Source organism: Pseudorasbora parva, chromosome 2 (genome assembly GCF_024679245.1).
Source record: "Pseudorasbora parva isolate DD20220531a chromosome 2, ASM2467924v1, whole genome shotgun sequence".
In the NCBI taxonomy this organism is placed as follows: domain Eukaryota; kingdom Metazoa; phylum Chordata; class Actinopteri; order Cypriniformes; family Gobionidae; genus Pseudorasbora; species Pseudorasbora parva.
Window position 1 is genome coordinate 55510289 of NC_090173.1, and position 23351 is coordinate 55533639.

The following is a 23351-nucleotide window of genomic DNA, read 5'->3' on the forward strand; positions in this document are numbered from 1 at the left end:
TGTGAGGGCGTTCATGTGCAATTTTTTTACCTAGGAAACTCGTATTTACGATAATTCCAAGAGCACGTGAATGCAGCATTAGACATGCAAAGTGTGCAGTGCTAGTGGTCCTCCAGGACAGGTTTGAGAATCACTGAGTTTGTGGAATATTGCAGATGGCACCATTTTGTTATATTATTTAATGCAGTGAAATTCAGACAGTAATATTACAGTGTGACCAAATATGTTTTGGCAATCTCCTTTTGTAGGCCTTTGGTTTGACCTGGAGATCTCGTACAACGGTTCCTTTCTTATGACTCTTGAAACCAAGATGAACCTGACCAGACTGGGAAAGGAGGGAGAAGGCTTAGGAGAACAAGGAAAAGAAGGGTAAGATAATGGATACAGTGCGTTGTCAGACGTTCCTCGTCACTTGTTCCAAATATGTAGGCTTCTTGTTCTTTTTTTGTTCTTTTTTGGTGAGATGCTGCGTTCTTTTAATCCGTTATTTTTCTGTTGGATGTATTTATCATTTACTCTTTTTGCTGTTTCCGCTGGACTCATTTCTTTGTGGATGTGATCTCTTAATGGTGAGTTGAATCAGGGCTTTTATGAAGTCTCTCATTATGTTGTACACGCTGAATGTTTTTGCTGCTTCTCATATTTTCCCTTCATTCCACATCCGCTATGGTCTGCATGTGCTTACAGAAGTTCTGTTCCTAGCCCTTGATTAAGCGTCACTGGGATTGCACTAAGTGATACATGTTATTTTGTGTCTTAAACACTCTAAATTATGCCTATAAGTGTTACAGCTCACTAGGGTTCGGAACAGAGCTTTAATCTGTAGAGAAAATGTTGTTTTTTTAATGTGTATTCCCTGTGTAAAGGACCATGTCAACTTTAGTACAAGTGTGTTGCAAGAGCTTTGCACATCCCCTTCCTTTCAGAAAGCCAGTTCTCATAGAAAGGTGCTGCATAAGCTTTTGTCTGTTTGTGTGCATGCTCTAGATCCAGACCACGCGCTTATTTCCTGGCCGACAGTGATGAAGAATCATCGAGTGCAGGGTCTTCTGACGAGGAAGATACTGCCGAAGTGCCTGAAATTCCAGGAGTGGAAGGGTGAGATTGAGCAACTTTCCGTTTCCCTGTTTCATTCAGGATATGTTGAACAGCCCAACACAGAGCTCTGAGGTCCGGTTTACACCTGGTATTAAGATGCATCAGTCGGCTCACAAGTAGACGAAAAGTAGGCAGCTGGAACACCAGTAAAAGAAGTCATGCTTAACTGTTCATAATCTCATGTACGATGAGCATTTGCGTTAATATGCTGAAGCACTCAAAGCAGCAAGAACAGAGTACTATCATTGGTTTTGGTTCCTTGCCTCTTTTGCGATTTGCTTTTGGCTTGCTCAGTTGGGGAATGTTTTACTGATCTGCCCACATTGACACTATATGATAATTGAAATGAGCTGGATAACATCCCGTTTTCTCCAGAGCCCCTGTACAGCCGAATCAAATTCAGTTGCATTTTTTCCTGTTTACGCTGTGAAGCTGCTTTGAAACAAATCGGCATTGTAAAAAGCGCTATATAAATAAAGGTGACTTGACTTGATATGATTTTACAAACCCCAACAAGATTTTTAAGACGATCAACAGTATTCTTGCACCAATTAAGCCACTAATTTGTCCCTCTGTGCAGGAGTGTAATACGTTTCTTAATTTATTTATGGAAAAAAAATTAAAACATCTATAAGTCTATCAGTTCAGTCCCTTGCTCTGCTGTTCCTGAGACCAATTAGCTTTCCTGAAACTGCATTCTCCAGCTTTAACACGGTCACTATTGATTGATGGCTATGAAAACAGCTACATGCACTCTCAACCCAATCCCAACATCTATTGTGAAGGGGTGTCTCTTTTCAATTAGTCCCCTCATTTTGAAAATTGTGAATACCTCCATTACTACTGGTATTGTTCCAAAAGCCTTTAAAGCTGGAGCTATTACACCAGTCCTTAAAAAGCCTGGATGTGACCTATCAAATTACAGACCTATCTCAAATCAAAATTAGATAGGGACAAGCAGAGACAGCCCTGGTTCGAGTTATGAATGACCGGCTTGTTTCAGCTGACTTGGGAGCCTCAACCATCATGGTCTTATTAGATCTCACTGTAGCATTTGACACAGTGTGCCATTATATCCTGCTTAAATAGGCTAGAGAGATGGCTTGGTATCAATGGTACTATGCTTAATTGTTTTAAATCTTACCTCACTGATCGTTCTCAGTTTGTTGTCTTGGGGAAACAACAGTTCTCAAATTAGACAGGTCTGCCATGGTGTTCCCCAGCGATCTGTCCTGGGTCCCTTATTGTTTATATGCTTCCTTTGGGGCAAATTATTAGGAAGTATGGCTTGGGGTATCGCTTTTATGCCGATGATACCCAAATTTACATCAGCTCCCAGTCTGATCTTACTATCATCTCTAGAGTTCTCTCAGAGTGTGTGCAGGAAATAAAAACATGGACGCTCAATAAATCTTCAAAACTAAATTGTTCTGAGACCGAGGTTATGCTTATTGGCACATCAGCGGCTATTCATAAAGGTAGTAATTTTAACTTGATTGTGGATGATAATGTTGTATTTCCATCTTCTCAAGCTTGTAACCTTGGTGTGACTTTTGACACTCGTCTGACGTAAGACTCACAAATTAAGAGTCTGCATTATTACAAAGTCTGCATTCCATCATCTTAGAAATATTGCAAGAATTAGGCCTTTCCTCACTCCTCCTGATGATGAAAGGCTTATTCATGCATTTGTAACTTCCAGGATTGACTATTTAAACTCTCACACTAACTTACAAAGCTATGTATGTAGTAGCCCCTCCTTATATCTGTGACTGTCACCTGTACACACCGTCTTGTTCCCTTCGGTCAGCTGATTCCCTTACTCTTCAGCAGCCTCCCTAGATTCAGATCTTTGGGGGAGAGCCTTTTCTGTCACTGCACCCAGGTTATGGGATGCACTTCCTCTCACTGTTAGAGATGCTCCCACATTTCAAGAAGCTGCTCGTCTTTTCAAAATTGCTTGTATAGATTGTCATGATTGGTATTCTATTGTGTTCTACTTTAATGGATATTTTATGATTTTATAATTTCTTTGTATTGCATTATGTTGGTATTTTTATTTGTTATTGTTTGTAGTGCTTTGTGTTTAATTATAAATAAAATGTAATATTAGACGAGGGAGACACATTCCCATTTACACCTGGTGTTTTAATCTATCTCGTTTTCAACCACTTCTGTCCTGATTTCTTTGAGGGGAGGGTCCGTGTGTGTTTATTCAGATATTCCGATCTAATGGATTAAATAAACTCACGTAATGTACATATGAGCTTGACCGGAGACGACAGAAAAACACAGAGAGCATCAGCTTTAGTTTCTGCTCTGACAGACACAAGACCAGCCAAACGCTGTGAGTGTGTGTTAGAAATCAGCAATGGTGAGAGCACATTGAGCTTGGGATGCTTTTCATATTCAAACAAAACTTGGGTCTACAGCCGACAAAGTTTAAATCCCGTCTGGCTAGCGTGCATCCCATAATGTTTACACACGGCCTTTAGTGGCTGTTTGAACAAGAGTGTTTATACTACAAAAGCAATCCAAACGAATGTGTTTTCCACTACCCTCTGGAAGTGGTTGAAAGTGGACAAGCTCAAAACGATTTGGACCCCGTTTACACCTGTATTTAGTGCCGTCCACTTGTGATTTGGTCAACAAAACGCATCTTAATACCAGAAGTAAACAGGGCCTAAGGGTCTAAGATGGGCAATTGTTTAAGAGTCAACCCGGAATCCAGTTTTTATCTAAAACAAATAGTTTTAAACCTTTATATAGGTTTTTAAATTGCTTTCTTATAGTTCAACTTGTTACCATGAAAATAGCCAAGGAAGCAGGCATGGCATTAAAACAACCACCAGCCGATCAAAGATGGCCACACACCTGTAGAACATACTACATTAATAACTCTTTTCTTTACAGTTATGTTGGGGGACACCGACCCAGCAAAATCATGCGCTTTGTGGACAAGATTGCCAAGTCCAAGTATTTCCAAAAAGCAACAGAGACCGAGTTCATTAAGAAGAAAATGGAGGAGGTGTCCAATACCCCGCTGGTCCTGACGGTGGAGATTCAGGAGTGTCAAGGAACACTAGCTGTCAACATTCCCCCACCTCCAACAGACAGGATATGGTATAGTGCTCTCTTTAATATCCTGCTCAAATGGCATGTCCACCGAATTATAGTCAGATAGTGGCTGTGTCTGAAAGCTTAAAAATGCTGCCTTTGAGGACAAATTCCAAGGTAGTAAAGGCATCAAGACGCATCCGAATCCAGTGTTAGATTCACTTTGTCTTCTGAAATAGCCTCATCTGATCGATTATAGATGTATCCTTGGCTGTCTTTGATATCCCACAATCCTATGCGTTCCAATAAGTGACAGTTGAGCTAGAAAAAGAAGGATGGCGTCTGAAAGTTGCGGTTGGTGATAAGTTTGTGTTATTGTACATTTTTGACCAACGATTTCCAACTTTTATTTTATTTCTAGCTAGAAATGACATTTGTAGTAATTCAATATTTGCTTAGTTATAACCAAAGCTCGCTCTATTTTGCTGTAGATCATTAATCCGTTATGCTGACTGTTTCATTAGATACGTTCATGCGCAAACGCTCCCTGCAATGTCATTGCCTGATAGGGGCAGCGAGGCAACAAGTCGGCTGCCTACGTTTTTGAATGCAGCCAGTATCTTTTGTGCATCATTAATGTCTCTGTCATGCCATCTGCTGGTCATAATTCAGTACACGTGTCAAGATATTTCATGCCTATTGTTCATAGATTGGATTTAAAGTGAATTTAAAGGATCTTTTAAAGATCATTAAGATTTATTTCTCACAGTTAAAGGGTTAATACACAGGGGACATTTTTTTAATTCTCCTCATTTACTCACCCTCATGTCACTAAAGCCCAAGACGTCCGTTCATTTTCAGAACACAAATATTTTTAATGAAATCTGAGACATTTTTCTGTCCCTCCATTAACAGCTATGCAACTAGCACTTTCGTTTCCCTCGAGATTCTCTTTATGATCACCGATCAATGTTGATATGTGAATAAAAGCCTATTTTAAATCTGTTCATCATATAACGTGATGGACCTAACCACTCATAATTCATATCCTTTAGTTTTATGATCACTTAACTATTTGACGGATCAGTTTCATGGATACTCTCAATGGTGGGACCAAAATCTCTCAGATTTTATTAAAAGCATCCTCATTTTCTGTTGTGAAGGAAGTCTTACAGGTCTTACAGGGTAATCGGCGACAATTTGTTACATGTTTGGGTGAACTGACCCTTAAAATACCCTGCAGTGCAGTAAAAAAATGCAGGTAATAGAGACAGAGAAACATGCGTTATAATCTGAAAACCACGACCCCCTGGCAGGAAAACTATCAAACAGTCTCCATTGCCTATTTTATTGCGTGAAGCGGCCTCCTTGTCATTTTTAAAATAAGCTGATAGCATCGCTGTTTTCTCCAGAACAACTGTACAGCCAAATCAAATTTTGTTGCAATATTGTCCTGTTTGACCTTCACCACTGTGAAGCTGCTTTGAAACAATCGTCATAGTAAAGGCGCTATATAAATAAAGTTTACTTGACTTGACTTTGACCTATAACAAAAACAGAACAAGAAATATTATATGAAACTGGAATTTTGACATTTGACTTGATTAGATATGTAACAATGTTTGCTGCACATGTAGGCATACTGAGGGTCAGGATCCCACTTTTTTTTTTGGGGGGGGGGGGGGGGGCGTGGCCCCTGGTGAAATGATGTTTTCAGAGTGAAGGCATGCATGTGGACATGTGCTTATGTGGATGTTTCTGTTTATTTCAGGTATGGCTTCAGAAAGCCTCCTCGTCTGGAACTGAAAGCTCGGCCTAAACTGGGCGAGAGAGAGGTTACTTTTGCTCACGTGACAGACTGGATAGAAAAAAAACTAAATCAGGAGTTTCAGGTAAAACAATTGGTCTTCTCAAAGGTGTTAAAGGTTAAGGACTGCCATTGGTTGGTGCAGGGGTTCTCAGCTCTGGCCCTCGAGGTCCACTGCAGATCAATGTTGAAGTTAAACTTTGCAGGGCAGAGCCTTGAGAGAGCCAGTGTTAGGAACCGTTGCATTAGTGGTTTTTAAGGATTAGTTCACTTCAAAATTAAAATATCCGCATAATGGCCTTCAATGGGAACCAACGGTTGAAGGTCCAAATCACTGCAGTTTCAAAGGATGGGCATCAGAGGCTCTGCAAAATCCCAGATCCCATTGAAGTCCATTATGTGGAGAAAAATCCTGGAATGTTTTCCTCAACAAGTGTAATTTATTTGCAACTGAGTAAATTATGTGAGAATTTATACTTTGATGTAAACTAACCTGCAAAACCCCATAATTAACAGTTATATAACCAGCCAAATACATGCACGCACCTTCAAATACAATACGCACCAAATTTTACTAACCCCATATTTGTTTCTTTATAATAGACAAGGCTTTTATTTTGTATTGTCTTAACTTGTTTTTCATGCCCCTCTGAAATTTCCATTACCTTACGCAGAAAATATTTGTAATGCCAAACATGGATGACGTCTGGCTGCCTATCATGCACTCTGCCATGGACACGCGTTCCAATGCCAATGCCTTGAAGGATGAAGAAACCTTGGACCCTGAGGAATCCCTTGATGACATGTGAAGATGCGTTGCTGTATTTAAAGCAGATAAAGTCCCATGAGGGCAAGACTATACCTGACTTGACAATTACAGGTGCCATATTGCCCATTGAATAGAGCTGTGAAAAATCTGAACACATCCATAACTAAAAGAAAGGACAATATTGCTTGCTTGCTTGCTTGCTTTTGATTTGATTGGGACAGTCCGAATGCACAGGCTGTTGGCCCTCAAACAGGATAAAGAGGTTTTGGTGACGGATGTTGAACAACTAGTGAAAAGGGCAGTCGGTGTGACTAGCTAAAGTGTACACTACCTCTGTTTGATGCACGCTGACTTACCAAAAGTCCTGGGGTCGCATGGCACAACCTAAACTCTTTCCTGCAATAGCCTAAGGGCCTGGACGGCAGATATGATTTACAATATGAGGACTTTTAGTATGACAGGGTGCCTGCAAACCACCTTGGAGGGTTCGATATTGGAGGACGTGCATCCTTGAGACACGTTACAAACACTAGTAATGGAAGCATCTGGTCATTTTAACAAAACTATAAGCCATTTATGATTTTCTCATGGTTGTCATATCCTTCTAAGCAGCCAATCATTTCTTAGACACAACATACCTACTAGTACACCATTATCCTCTTCCATTCACCGCTGCCTGAGCCCTCTGTGTGGCGTCCGATTATGCAATTAGATCAATTTCACTGTGCTCAAGAGGGACACTAGCCAATAACCCCTCATTCCCAAGTGATCCCTACTCAAAAAAAACAGCCTAGGGTTCAAGAGCTTTCTGTGTGAGACACCTCGTCAGCCATTGTCCCTCAATGGTTCTCAAATGGTCTGTTCTGAGGCGAAAACACACGTTAACAATGCTAATGTGCATAGTTAGGACAGCTAAATAAACAGGCTAACCAACTTCATAAATGCTCCCCATATCTTTTTATAGTTTTAGTTTGTCATCTAATCAATTCTAGTGGATTTTGGTGCAAATTCACATCATTACAGAACCCAAACAGATCTGTCAATTTTGTAGGTGAACCTGGAAGGCTAATTCGCCATTGGCTTCCCAAGGGAATTTCTTACTTGCTTTTAGTATAGTGTTTTCTTTTTTGTTGATCTGTGGTAAACATTACCTAACGAGGCTCTAACATTTTTACATAAAATTACACATCAAATGTGAATTTAAAGCTGCTGATTAGTTGCTAGATAAAGGGTACAACCGATAAACGAACATCCTTGTGGTATCTGTATTCCTAAAGCCGACTGGAAAGTCCCATGGCTTGGAAAAAACGAATCCTCAAAAGGGTTTTTGATGACTGAATGTCTCTATTTGGCGGATGCTAATTGGACTGGTTGTGTGACACGCCCTCACCTTCAAAAACCATCAACCTAAAGCGTAAAAAAGTGGTCATTGTTCACACGAAATGAAGATAATTTTGTGCTGACCAGTGTTTTATGTGGTGGATTATTGGGCTAAAAAAATAAGTGCTATTCTATTTTCAACACCGATGAACTCGTATGTTGTGTACATGTGAAGAAGATTGTTGAATGTACAAAGCATTTTTGTCCACTTTGTTTGGCATATTTTGTCAAGTGTTGATATCTGTGTTGTTCATTGTCAGGTATAGACTTTTTCTTTTCACTGCGCTTGCAGGTCATATGGTGTATTAAATCAGGTAGGTAGTTTCTGTTGGACTAACAGTGGCAAAGTGAACTTTGCCATCTTAAATATCATGAATGAATTTTGACATTCATCCATTATCAATCAGATACTTTACATGTATTGCGAGGTCTGAGAAAGTGTTTTATATCCAGCAAACATGACAAGGTCTGTATCTTAGCTGGTGCTAAGGTGTCAATGAACGTAAATTGTGGCTATTTCCACATCCATTTTGGACTTGAGTCCAAATAATCAATACTACGTGTACTTTGATTTTTATTGTGTTTACTCTGAATGACAGTTTGTGCTACAATATTGCCATTCACAATTGATCTTTTGTGCGCGCTCTGCCAATCGCTTATTCTTTTGCACAATATTTTATGTTAATATTGTGTTCGGCCATATTGACAACATGATTGTGTGTGGAAATTGATAAAAAGGCTTTTGCAAAAATAATTCCAGTGTTTCCAGTATCTTATTCAAATGTAGGGTGAATTATGGATGATTTGGACATTAGGTCAAATCTCGCCTAATGAGCTGAGACCAAATAATCAAAATTGAATTATCAAATAATAATCAAAAATGCCCTCATTGGTGACTTTATGTAGCTGGGCGGGGCAGTCATCAAACAGGAAGTTAACTCTCATATGCATGAAGTGAGGTAAAATGACAAGCTTTTTCATAAGGACATTAAATCATTTACTATTTTACAAACTTTAAATGGGAATAAAATACATTACTGCAAATACAGAATACTACAGAAATCAGTTTAAAATTATTTTGGTTCAGAATTAGAACGTTTCAACCAGTTTGGGTGGATGGGATTGGGACAGCATGATTAATCGATACAACTGATTTTATTGGAGTAATACATATTCATGTTTCCAGCAAAGGTTTTTGCAGGGTACAAGTTTATTAAAGATGGGACAACTCAACCTTCTATCCGAATGTTACCCAATTTAAAGTAAACTGGTTCTGTCTTGTCACAGCCTTCATTATAAGATGACCCTGGACCACAAAATCAGTCATAAAGGTAACTTTTATTTAAATTGAGATTGAATAACCTTTCCAGTGGTATGGTGGTTGGTTATGATAGGAGCCAAAATACAACTAATTAAAAATCTGAAACCTAGGGGGTGCAAGAAAATCTCTGTATAGTTGCCCAAATTAAGTCCTTAGCAGTAGATTACTACTATTTATAAATGTTGTATACATTAGATAGGAAATATATAATATAACTCCATGGAAAATTTATATCCCAACAATTTTTGGCATAAAAGAAAAATATATGTTGGCTATTACCACAAAGATACCCATAAGACTTGTTTTGAGCACCAAGGTCATATTAACTTGTTTTCTCTTCAAAAGGATTGGTACCTTTTTCAGTATTACAGAAATGCATCATGTGTTGAGCTTAAGTTATTTATTACAAGAAAACTTACACAAGGCAGAAATTCAACAACAGTTATACTTCTATAACTGAATTTTGTGGCTTGCTTTTAAAAGAGCAACTTGGAGGAAAAGCCAAGAAACTCCAGTTATAACAAGCCTTTACTGTTGCACTGCTGCTTGACCCAATGAGCCACAAAGAGGCTTCACGGGTTCAGATGCAGTGCTTTACATTAACAAAAACCACAGCAGACACGGGGAAAGACGTTTAGTTTGTTTTATTGTACACAAACTCAAAACACATACAGATTTTTGCTAAAGTTACTTATACATCTCCCAAAAACTCAGATTTATCTAGAATTAAACACGGGAATGGAGCACATACAAACCTCAGCCTCTTCAAACTCACCTCGCCCTGTTTCAAGAGTAAAACCCACCATTAACAATAAGAATAAGATAATCTTAACAATTTCAGATAGTCAGTCTGGTCAGTGATTTGAGTTAACATCAATGCAGATCAGCAGTCTAACGCATTAAATTCATCATTCCAGGACATACAAACTGAAAACTTTCATCCAAGGATTTCAGGCCCAGCCTCACCTAAAGTCACTGGCTCCACTGCAGTCATCCTAAATGGGGACAAAACAAGTAGTGATTAATATAACACTATTAATCATATAGACAAACACGACTAAAGCTTGAATACGATCTCCATTAGAGTTCACTTCCCCTACAGAAAAAAAGTGAATTTCACATGGGATTTACAAAAAAATGTTCTAAAAGCACGTTTCCCATGTGCAACACACGTGACCCCAAATATTTAATGTGCTTCTAATGTTTTTGCACATGTTAAATCAATGTGCTTTTCCTGCAAGTGGTCAGCCATGATGGAAGCACGTGCTCAGGGACCACAGTTTCATGAACACCGCCATTGCGTGTCTCAAGAACTATTCCGACCAACAGTTATGGGTATTTTAGGTATTAAATTAAACAAAAAGAAAAACATGTGATGACTAGTGTTAGCTTGTAAGTAGCAGTTTATAAAAAACAGGCCTATACTTCCAACAAACAAAAAAATAGAAGTTGTTCCCATTATTTGTAATGAATACAAACTCAAATGTAATGATTATATAACTAGCAGACACACTCACCTGAATTTGTCGAAACAAAGAGCTCAATTATTCATCAGAATACATTGATTGATAGACGGGTTTTACCACGGTTGAATTCATATTTACTCGAATTCTATAAACTACGGAGTGAGAATGAAAACAAAAAACGACAATCTACATATTAGCTGTCTACAAAACACACTGAACCAAACATCTTTCTGTCTTCACCTCTTCTCTCTTTGTATAATGGCGGGTCGCAGTCGACGTGGTCTCTGGTTTGATAAAGTTCGTTGGAGATGTTCTTTAATATGAGGAGATGCCAACCTCTGCGGCTCACACATTGGCCAAAGCATAATCACGTGTTCAGTGATAACCAATCACACTCTACACATTGCATTCACATTATCTGGATACCCTTGTTTTTCAAATTTCAACGGCTCTGCTTGTACCCATAAAAGCTTTAAGATCCATCACACTGTGTGTATAATATTTTGCATCAGTATAATAAATTATGAATACTGTGTATAGTCTAGCTTGTTGATCAAATCATCAAACTGCCAAAGTCACGTGATTTCAGTAAAAGCGGTTCATCACCCCTAGCGGCCCAATATTATCTGCCTGCCGTGCCGCGGTTTCAGGACTAGGATTGTATGACCCTAGTTTTTGTGTGACAGGACCATCTATCCCAGGGGTTTTCAAACTTTATGATGCCAGGGACCCCCACATATGATGAACCTTTATGAGGGACCCCCTTTCTAAAATTCTTTTTTTATGTTAGAAAAAATATTTTTACATAAATAGTTAGTGTGACATTATAAATACAACATATAGTTTCCCAACTTAAACCGGCTATATTTATTGTTGGATGTATAAACCCAAAGAAGAACATTTTCAATTAAAAATGATTTGTGTAAGCAACTTTCACAATAAATGTATGCAAGCAGCTCACTTAAGAATACTGCCTACCCCAGTAAGCAAAACAAAGGAGACTAGTGAGAAAAACTCACAAAAGATAAGACGCAAACATATACAATTCTAGAAAGTACAACAAGAAAGGAGAGAAATATTTAGAAATAAAAGAGTTACAGTAGAATTTTTACATTTTGTCTTTGTCTTTTTATTCTCTGAAATTTTCTGGGGACCCCATAGAACCTTCTGGAGGACCCAGTTTGAAAACCCCTGATCTATCCAACTCAACAGACCTGATTAAAACTTTTTCCACCTTATTTTAACAAAACAGCAGGAACTGACATTTAGGGCTATGGGGCTAGGAGGACAACATACCGGTATCAATTAAACATAATCAATTAAACAACTGCTGCGGTCCTGAAACTGCAGCCAGTGGCGAACCATTGCACAAGTCTCTATTGTTTTTACCTAATCTCTGATCAGTTTTATAAATTTGTAGACATTTCAATGGGACATGTAGGCTAATCAAAAAAAATAATAGTTAATAGTCTCTTTATTGGCTTGTTTAGCTGAGCCAATCAATCAAACAAACAAAACAAGCCCTGACAATTGATAAAAGAGAACATATTATAAAGGCATTTCATTGTATAAAATGATTAGGCCTAACTAACTGCATTTGATATATTATACTTTCAATAAACTATTTGCACTGTGTTTGTAAGGTGTTTTAACTTTTAACCATAGGTTTGTTGTTGTTGTTTTTACAGTTTTAACGCATGTTGTTTGGTCCATAGAGTTTGGTCTGAGATATTACCGATTTCCACTGTACTGACCAGCAGAGGTCGCCATTAGTCGGGTTTCGAAACAGTGAGTCTGAAAAGCTTGAAACGTTTCTCCTATCACTAAGATGTTTCACCACAAAAGCAGTTTATCCAGCCTTTTGAAGCCTCATCTCTTCCATTGACATCCATTAAAACAAAAACCCAAGTGTACCGCAGAGTTACAGTTGTTGTTGGTTTCTGGTTAATCTTGGAGGCTTGCCTTAAAGGTGCAGTGTGTAGTATTCATGGAGGATCTACTGACAGAAATGCAATATAATAGCCTATACATAACTTAGTTTTCAGTGGTGTTTATGCCGTTATGTTTTTATTACTTTAGAATAAGGCATTTCTATCTTCATACACCGCGGGTCCCTAGCGGGTCCCCTGTTTAAAATCAGTCGAATAGTACCTTTGCGTCATTGAGGTGAGCCTAACGTGTATAACAGCTGTAATGTGTGTTGTGTGTAGATATAAACCTCTATATAATCCTAAACATCTTAAAGACACTTTCTAAACATCTATTTGACATGATGAGCAAACACTCTAAAAAACATGTCTTCCAGATGTAAACACGCACATCAAATAGACGTCTCCGAGATACATGTCCTCAGAAATCACAAATATACTGATTCATTAGCGTCTATAAATAACTAGAGGAGCAACAAGTGCAGTAAATGGTAAAACAAGGTACGCAATATTAAATTAAAACAATACAAAATACCAGTTTTCAACATCAATGAGACAAAAAGTCGATAACAAAGAGATAGTCTAGTAAATAATAAAAAAGAATCATGACTAAAAAAATAATAATATATATATATATATATTTTGCAAACAAAAAAAGAGTATTAAAGTTCCTATTTTTATTACTTATATGTTTACAATTATAACTTGTTTAATTTACTCTTGGAATTTGCATCTTATATGTTAACAACAAAAAAGTTATAAAAAATGACTCTCGTTTCCTTCAAATCTCTAAAGACACTGATGTAATGGTCAACTCTAATTTTAGGCCTAAATGCAAAAGAAATATAACTCACGGTTAACAAGAGATCTTTCTATTCAGGGGAGAATTTTACTGAGTAAGCAGAAGGCCTTTTGAGACATTTTCTCTTCACTTAGTGCCCCAAAGGATATATGCTCACAAAAGGATAAATTACTCTTTAATTTCATGGGAAAAACAAACGTTATAAAATTAAGGCAAGTGTCCTTAATTTTTTTCTGGCAATGTCCTTACACCGAATAAATAAATAATTAAATATTACTTTTACTTCAAATTGCTTTAAGCTAATGTGACCCAATTGTTATAAATTTTGTCCTAACTTAATTAATTATGTTCAGTCCACTTAAATATATGTCAAATTAAAGTTTACTTAATCCGTTTGGGTTGAGATTACATGAATGATTTGTGTTGCATTGAAACTGGGCGGGGCTTGTTACAGCATGCTTTGCATATGGCTCAATCAAGACAGAGTAAATGTTGTTATTTTATAGGTAAATGTGTTATTTGATGTATTTTTGAGCAAGATGAGAAAGGAGGAGACTATTATTCAATTATGTTGGAATAATTAGAACAATTTAAATTACAGAGGGTTACCATTAAAGAAGAGTGGAAGCTGTGGACTTATATACAGCTAATGTCCATTGCTTTGCTGAAAGAGCTTTTAGTGCTTATAGCTTTTAAGATGCATAATGTGTGCTAGCTAAAAAGTTAGTCAACTAGCTGTAGTGTAGTATTGTAATTCAACTGTTTAACATTAAAATATATGAATCTGAAGTGGATGAATAATTATATGAAATTGAATGCCTGAATCAGGCCAGGGAGCCATATAACATTCACCTTGAGACTTAATTGGGTCACTTACAATTTTTTCAATCTATGATGTTGAAGTTACGTGAACAAATTATGTTTGTTTAACTTAATTGATTCATGTGGGACCGATGTACACACTTATATCATATAAATCCAACACACTTTTTTTCAGTGTACAACTGGTAAACGTCGGCCAAATATCACAAAGAAGCATTACTGTACTGGCCACGTTTATACAAACACAATTGTTCTCCTAGCAGGTATGAAAATGTTAATATAATTAATATAATAATAAGAAGTCATTGTACATGGAGAATTGGGTTCGATATTTTAACTGTAAATCAACTTATTGACAAGAATGGGCCCTTAATGTATTTAAACATCTTTATTTATTTATTTAAATGAAAAATAATTCAAGTAATTAAGGCTATATTCCCAATGGCATAATAATCTTAACCAAATTACAATAATACAACCTTACATAAACTTTTTGTAAATGGTCTCTCCTTTTTTGATAAACGTTTTAATAACAATTTAATAACAAATTCCTTTAATGTCGGATCCAGTCCTCCATGTAAATCAAAATGGATTAAACCTCATAGTATATTATTATGGCACAGCATTTGGACATTACCATAAAAATATGTTATTTTTAATAAAGTAAAATAAATAATTTACAATATTATTCATAGATGTTATTCTGTAATTATGCAATCATTTGAAGATATATTCATACTGTTTGTAATAATTTTACTTTTTGTAACACATCAATTGATGATATTAAACATTTATTTATCTATTTATCTTTTTCTTTTTGGACTGACTTTAAAATAGACACGACAAAAACTAAACAGACTTCATGACATTTTACTCTGTTTAAAAAACTTTTTTTCTGAAAAACAAAACTACATTATTAATCTTTTAATTATTTTGTTATATTCAAGAATTACTCAAAAGAAACCCTCATATTCCCCTTTATAATAATACTCACAGTATATTGAAAACCCTTTCAAACATGAGATCACAAAACAAACAAAAAAACTATACAAATTTTAAAGCTTTTCAAATTCATGTATGGGTAACCGCCATGTAGTAATTCTTTATTATTTCATAATATTATACGCCTCGTTTCCTGTTTTATTGTGCTAAATTTTACATTCATAAATTCACATTTTCAACGACAAGAAAAACTCCCTACTTCTTTATTTTCAGGAAAGATTTTGATATGTTTGTAAACTCGTTAAGAAACTCAAATAAATATATTGTTAACTAAGACTCTCTCTTGGTGTAAGCCCTTGCTTACATAATAGTTTGCTTTTGAGTAACCCCTCGATGTTGTTGTTTTATTTGTTTTTTATTTATTGTGTTCTTTGTAAGTGTAGGCTACTTCTAGCCTAGAAGTAGGTGTTCTTCTTTTGCTCTTTTGCTCTTTTCCTTTTTTAATTTTTTTAATATTCCTCGTTTCCGGTTCAAGGTAAAGTGACGTCGCTTCAGAGCTCCGCCTTCAGGGTGATGTGCGCATGCGCAGAAGCAGTAAGAGGAAGCAAGCTGATAAACGCATTGAACCCGTCTGTTCAGTAGTAGCCAATACAATGACACAGTAAACTATCGTAAAACGAGTATATATCTGTAGTCCGCGTGTTTGTATATGTGTGTATGATGGCGTGGGGAGTGTGTAGCAGGGCTCTGGTGTGGATTATAACTGCGCTCCTATGCCTGATGGTGAGTGTAAACATTACTATCATCGATTACCTGATCTCTGATCAGTCTATAATAGTGTATCGCATATTCATTACTGGAGTCACAACAGCCTGAAGATGAGTCTGATCGACCACAGTCCTCCTGCTTTGATCTGTGGCCTTGGCTCATCTTTTTGTTATTAGTCTAGTTTGGATGTCAATTAATAGTTTGCTATGAGTCCTTGTTTTCCTGCTATTTGATCTGATTGTATGGATGGACAACTAATATAGTTCAGATATGTCCATGCAGAAGTATATTCTGCATGCTCTGATTTGAGCAGAAACAGCAGTACAATAGCTTTATATGATAGAGTAGATACTTTGTCTACTTCTTACTAGTGTCAGAGAGAGTTATCTTCTGTTTTGTCTTTATTGTCCTGTATGACATGAGTTTGTCCTGACCTGGTATGTCTGTGCAGTGTCTCCCTATCTTTTGCAGTACTTTTCTGGGCTATACTAGTTATAGTATCCTTATTAAGCAATTGAAAAAAGTGCCTTTGTCTACAGTGTCAATAACATGATTAGATCTGAGCCAGTAGAAACTGGCTAGATATTAGAGATCAACCGATAATTGGTTTTACCAATATTTTCTCTGATATTTAGATGGATAGTTCACCCAAAAATTTAAATTCTGTCATTAATTCCTCACCCTTGTGTCATTCCAAACCCGTTAGACCTTTGTTCATCTTCTGAAAACAAATTAATATATTTTGATAAAATCTGAGAGCTCTCTGACTCTCCATAGACAGCAATTTAATGATCACAAGGTCCAGAAAAAATTATTAAAGACATAGATAAAATAATCCATGTGTCTACAGTGGTTTAACCTTAAAGTTATGAATTGACAAGAATACATTTTGTGTGTAAAAAACGAACAAAAATAGCGACTTTATTCAACAATTTCTTCACGTCAGTGTCCTACAATGTTGATGTAGTAAATACAGTGCAGGACTTCGGAGGTCTGCACCAGAACGCCGGCTTACCAGCAGTGGAGTAAATTATTTGAGTAAATGTTATTTGTTACTTTACTTAAGTATCTTTTTTGATACTTTGTAGTTTTACTGAGTATCAAATATATCCTCTGCTTTAAGTCTCTACTTGACTAGATTAATGAATAAGCAAATTTTACTTTTTACTCCAATACATTTGTGTTGAATAATGCAGTTACACATTACATTTTGCATGGCACCTAACTTTTTCTGCAGCAGTTTGTTTCTGCTATAAAGAAGCAAAATTGCATTCGCCAGGTACTATATCTTGTGTGTTTTGCCTTTGCTCACCCAAACTTGTCAATGAGGCTGCATGAATGCGAGTGCATTAGTAGAGAGTTAATGAGTCCCAAGTGTTTGATTTATGATATGAGTTCGTGCCTGCAGCCGGTGATGAGGCCGAAACTAGCACATCCAGTGCAAGAAGGCTTTGACTACTTAATTTTACTAAACATTATTTTATTTATCCGCTGTATTGATGAGACCTTTTTGAAGGATATGTACTTTTTTGAGAACTTGAGCTTAACTGAGACTTGTGAGTTTGTAGATGTTTAAGAGTAGTTTGTGTTGACCTTTATTTATTGCAATATTGATGTGTTCAGTTTTATTTTAGAAAATAAACATGATTTCTAATCTTACAAATCAATAGTTCCTTATTTTCACTTGCATGTCTCTTAGGTGTTGAGCACTAGTGCACTAGTTGAGCCTACATTCAGAGCGAGCAAAATACTTAAGAACTGTTAACATGAAGAAATTATTGAATAAAGTTTTTTTTTTCTTTGTTTTTTACACACAAAAATAGTCGCATGGACTATTTTAATGATGTCTTTACTACCTTTCTGTACCTTGATAGTGTAATGGGTCAGAGAGCTCTCGCATTTCATCAAAAAGGGTGAGGAATTAATTACTTTTTTGGGTGAACTATCCCTTCAAACATTTCCCATATTGGTTTTGTAGACTCAGCTTCACTGATAAACGGATTTCAGAATTGCGTGCAAGACCGCTATTAAAGCACTGCGTCTGAGGGGAGATGAGTCAACAACGGTGTTCACGGGTACATAATTTGGCTGCCTCACTTAATAAATAAACTTTATTTAACATTAATGCACAAATGAAATATCGGTTATACGGCACATAAACGGCAACAATTGGTATCGGTTTTAAAAAAATCAATATCGGTCAATCACAAAGACACCAAGATGCTAGCAGAATGAGCAGATCTGTTAGTTGCGAGGTGGGACCTCCATGGATTGGGCTTGTTTGAGCAATCTGAGCTCCAGTAGCTCGTCTGTTTGATTGGACCACACGGGCCAGCCTTCGCTCCCCACGTGCATCAATGAGCCTTGGCCGCCCCTGACCCTGTGGCCGGTTCTCCACTGTTCCTCTTGGAGCACATTTGATAGAGACTGACCACTGCAGACCGGGAACAGCCCGCAAGAGCTGCAGTTTTGGAGATGCTCTGACCCAGTCGTCTAGCCATCACAATTTGGCCCTTGTCAAACTCACTCAAATCCTTACACTTGCCCTTTTTTCCTGCTTCTAACACATCAGAGGACAAAATGTTACTTGCTGCCGAATATATCCCACCCACTAACAGGAGCCGTGATGAAGAGATAATCAGTGTTATTCACTTCATAATGTTATGCCTGATCGGTGTACATTACATACAACCATCAGTTAAACGACATCTGCTCACATATACTGCTATTTATAAAACGTTAAGAGTTTCTTAGCTCTATTTCCTCCGCATAGACCTTTATCAGGGTAGTGCCATATTAGATATTTGACAGGAATGAAAATAAGACCTCATAGGTGTGAAAATGAGGTGTGGATTTTGGTGTGGTGTGGTTTGGTTTTGGACCTTACACATTGTATGCCAATGTGAAGACCGTAAGTCTATCTCTTACAGCCTTGATTTCATCCATGTTAAATTCAACAACCGTGATTAATGCTCCTCATGTTACCCCGTTTATATGTGCGTGGACTTGTAGCACACAGGAAGTGTGACTCATGATGATGTCCGCTGGCAGAGACTGGTCTGTGTTCATCTCTTATCATCAAAGTCTTATCATTTCTGTGACAAGCCATAGCGGAGCACCAGCTCTTACTGACTTCAACACGCTTACATTATTAATTACCGGTATCTCTCTTTTGTTGATCTGTTTTGCTGTCTAGCTATCAAATGATCTGTTCATTAGGCCCATCTAATTAAAAAAAAAACTTTAATTTTGTGCATTTCACATTTTTACCAAATATTATTTTAAAATGTGCCAGTTGAAAGCTAAAAAGATGTACATAAATAAACATGAATTAACATTTACTAATTGTACAGACACTTTTCAAGAATTGACTTTCAAATGAGAACAACTCATTTAGAAGAGAACAAAACAAATAGTGCTAACATCCTAAATCACCAGAGTAATACTACAACAGAGCAGTGTGGTGCTGATAAAAAAAATAAAAAATGCTTTTCATATTCAAGCTTTTTTCCATGGAAACTGTTGTCGTCACTGCAGTAACAGACCATTGTTATTGATATTTGGTGTCTTTTAGCTGTTGCAGCTGTTAGGATTGAAAAATTCTGGGATTTTTCAAGGCTGGAAACTTTCTGTGGGAATTAACGTTGGAATTAATGGGAATAAACTGGGAATTGCAGGTTAATCTAAATAACAGGGAGCATTTGATCAAAAATACAGAAAAAAACTGTAATATTGTGAAATATTATTACAATTTAAAAAAGTGGTTTTCTATTTTAATAGACATTAAATATTATTTATTCCTGTAGAGCAAAGCTGAAATTACTCCAGTCTTCAGTGTCACACGGTCCTTCAGAAGTCATTCTGATATGATTATTTATTATAGGTCGAACTGGAAGCCATGTTAATCTTGGACTAAATCGGCCACCGTAGTTAAAACGAAATCGGAATTGAGAGGAACAGAAACTAATATTCACTGGATTGTCATATACCTTTATACCGCTAGATGGGGGAAATATAACACTGTGTAGCTTTAAAGGGAGCTATGGTGAGCAATGTAAGTATCAAATTAATTTCTATGAAAGTTAAGCTTGCAAAGGCATGAACTGAAACGAGACTGAGCTTGCGTTGTGAATACACTCGCGCATACAGTCTCGATTACCTCAGCTCTCATCACGAGAGCTCATTTATCTGACTCATGCAGTTAGTGCTCAGTGCTGTGATACTCGCGCGGTCACTCACTCATTATATTGAACACACACGTTCAGTTTTTAATTTTTAATTGGGCGGCAGTGGCTCAGTGGTTCATGTAGGTTGTCTACAATACGGAAGGTTGGTGGTTCGATCCCCGGTTCTACCTGACCAAGTGTCGAGGTGTCCTTGAGCAAGACACCTAACCCCAGCTGCTCCGACGAGCTGGATGGCGCCTTACATGGCAGACATCGCCGTCGGTGTATGAATGGGTGAATGTGAGGCAAAATGTAAAGCGCTTTGGATGGCCATTGGGTCTGTTGAAAGTGCTATATAAAAAAAACGCCATTTACCATTTAATTGTAGTGTCTTCTCCGACTCAGTCACCGTAATCCAGTAGGTGGCTTTGGGAATGGCCTAACGGGGCAGCGAAGCATTCTGGGAATTGTAGTCTTTCATCCCCATGAGACAAAAATAAATTTTCTGTCTTTTCTCAGTCTAGAAGGCACCAGATTCAAAAACAATTTCACATTTCTACTACATTGATGACCCAGTTTAAATACAGATTCATCTTCCCAGCGCTGAAGTACCCCTTTAAATTGATTAAAAGAACTAAAGACTTATTTTTGTTAGAAAATATTTCTATTTTGAATAAATGCTGTAAATCCGAATTTTTAAGTTAAGAAATGAAACGTTTAAGCAGAACTTACAGATTTTGATTTTGTTTATTTTAAAGGTGAGTGCGTGCATTTTACCAGCATCTAGTGGTGAGGTTGTGAGTTTATTGCACCTAAACAGTAAAATACACACAAAATTACGTCAAAATGCCGGTCTTCTGTCAAGTATTCATGTAAACGCAGTCAGTTCTGTTTTGAGTGAACATAAACAAAAGAAAGAAAACGCATATGTAACAGTGTATTGGATCCGTGCATCAGGTATTAAAGTGAGAGCGGCCTAATATCGCTGCTGCTAAATTATGAGATCAGTCAAAATTGTGGCCCGTGAAAATGCTGAGGGACTAGTAACTTTGTGAAACCAGTAGCCAGAGTGGCTAATGTCGAGCAAGCCCTGATTAGGAGACGTGTCAGTAATCTTTAATGAATGCACATTGCACATGTTGCAATTTCTATTAAAATAGTTTCTCATATTTCCCTTTTCTGCTGTAAGAGAATGAGGATGTGGAAGTGTGAGATGGATAGGGTGGACCTGCTAACTGCATGTTTTTATAAAGCCGCTGCTGTGAACACATGGCATGAGTCGATCTGAACCTGATACGACTCCAGAGATCTTTTGCACTGTTATTATGCAACGGGGTGAGGCAATGTCTGCCTCATTTTATTAAGCTTCATAACAACTGCTTTCTTTTGAGCACTTTAATGTTCAATCTCTAGGCAGGTCACTTTTGCTCTGCCATGATTTTAGATGGTCTTTTGATGCTTTCACACTTTTGTCCTCCGTAAAAGAAGGTTCACTTTACACACTCTGGGCTTAAAATTACACTCACATCTCAATTTAGTTAATTTAGCTTCGGATACTCCAACAACAAACAGGCGACTCTCACTCAGCCAAAATGTCAGAAATAACCAGTTGTGGAGTGCATTTATGTTTGAACTGGAGTCGGACACATGAGAGACTCAGGAAGAGGTTGACACCTTAAGTTTAGTTTGTGGATACTCTTGCATAGGAGTAGGGAGATTATTAATCCCTAAAAAAAGGATTGGGTGGTTTTATACCATTATAGGCTGGTTGTTTACACACTGTGTTGACATACATCTGTGTTCAACACATAAATTAATTTAGCATAATATGTCCCCTTATAAACACATTTGTCAAGTTCATATGTGCAGTTGACATAGTCATTCGGTAAAACCAATATAGTAAATATTTAAATTAAATAATGTTGTTAATATGGTAACTAAAGGAACTACAATAATAAATATAAAGTAGATTAGGCCTTTTTTCTACATTTCCCCTTTTCTCATTTTCCTGTGCAATGTAGGGTTTAGAGTATAGTCAAATAAAATCATTACGCTTATGAGATCAGTGATAATGTCATTTTATATTTCTTCCATGTTACACACTATATACCGCCTCAACAACAATGTCAAATCAGGTTTGTTCATCATGAATAATTATCTGCAAATAATCATTTAAAATATATTCATGGGAAAACCGAATTACTTTTTTTGGTGACAAATTTTGTCCATTTATACAAAAAAATGTCAATTGTAAATTGATTGTAAAAACCACATTATCTTATTGTAAACACTTAGTAAAACAAAACAAAAAACTGTTTCATCACCTTTATATTTTTTGACACTTTTAAAAACCTTATTCACCACGTGCAGAATTATTAGGCACGTTGATTTTCTGATCATATTTTTTTCCAGGCACATTTGACCAAGCCTGACTCCGCCCTCCTACGTACTTCCGCTCATTTTTAATTTTCCTTAATTGTAGAAAACCAGAGGATATACCGCAGTACTCCGTCTGGGATTGCGGTATATCCTCTGGTTTTCTCTGATCATATTTTAACCGGTCCAATCAGTGAACAGAGGGAGTGGCTGAGAATGATGGCGTTGATATCTTGCACCACAGTCTATGGTTTGAGATGGCATACGTTAGCGATTGGTTAAGGCAAATCTACAGTGGCTCTCGGCAGATCCAATAGTTTTAAACCTCAACAGAGTTCCCGTCTTCAAGGAAGTAAACGCTTGTCAATGGAGAGTGGCCAGACTCTCTGCACAAATGAAATGCACACTGGTAGGACCGGGCTACTTTTGACCAATACCAAACCACATAAATCCTACACTTACTACACTGTAAAAAAAAAAAATGTTGGTTTTTGTTGGTTTGACTTCAAAAGTAAGTAACCTGGTTGTTGAAATTTTAAATTTAAGTTGATACAATGAAGGACATTGGTTTAATAAATAGAAACTCAAAATATTATTGTATCTGAAAAAAAAATTGATAAATCATGAAAATAGCACAATTTTGGCATGT

General features: G+C 37.0%; 2 protein-coding genes, 1 long non-coding RNA gene and 1 other non-coding gene across 9 annotated transcripts in view; 2 read left to right on the plus strand and 2 right to left on the minus strand.

The window, feature by feature from the left end:
- Window positions 1-8865, plus strand: part of tex2 (testis expressed 2) — an 82464-nt gene extending 73599 nt beyond the window's left edge. For 4 of the 5 annotated variants that reach the window (XM_067424668.1, XM_067424676.1, XM_067424682.1 and 1 more), the window contains exons 8-12: window positions 249-369; window positions 988-1098; window positions 4012-4221; window positions 5927-6047; window positions 6637-8865. In XM_067424668.1, coding sequence (XP_067280769.1) covers window positions 249-369; window positions 988-1098; window positions 4012-4221; window positions 5927-6047; window positions 6637-6771 — 698 coding nt within the window. In that variant the 3' untranslated portion in view covers window positions 6772-8865. The remainder of the gene's footprint in view (window positions 1-248; window positions 370-987; window positions 1099-4011; window positions 4222-5926; window positions 6048-6636) is intronic. The other variant, XM_067424698.1, reaches the window with a different exon arrangement.
- Window positions 8866-9817: 952 nt separating this feature from the next.
- On the minus strand, window positions 9818-11233 carry LOC137047129 (uncharacterized). The gene is made up of 2 exons (XR_010899152.1): window positions 10950-11233; window positions 9818-10427 (listed from the first exon to the last, which is right to left on the minus strand). It is a non-coding gene; the product is annotated as an uncharacterized lncRNA (long non-coding RNA).
- Window positions 9894-10027, minus strand: LOC137057213 (small nucleolar RNA SNORA50). The gene has a single exon (XR_010900440.1). It is a non-coding gene; the product is annotated as a small nucleolar RNA SNORA50 (small nucleolar RNA).
- A 4733-nt stretch (window positions 11234-15966) lies between the features above and the next one.
- ern1 (endoplasmic reticulum to nucleus signaling 1) overlaps window positions 15967-23351 on the plus strand; it is a 55279-nt gene continuing 47894 nt past the window's right edge. For both annotated transcript variants that reach the window (XR_010899156.1, XM_067424716.1), the window contains exon 1: window positions 15967-16175. Coding sequence is in view for 1 of the 2 variants with exons in the window: in XM_067424716.1 (XP_067280817.1) it covers window positions 16110-16175 (66 nt within the window). In the remaining variant the exon portion in view is untranslated. The remainder of the gene's footprint in view (window positions 16176-23351) is intronic.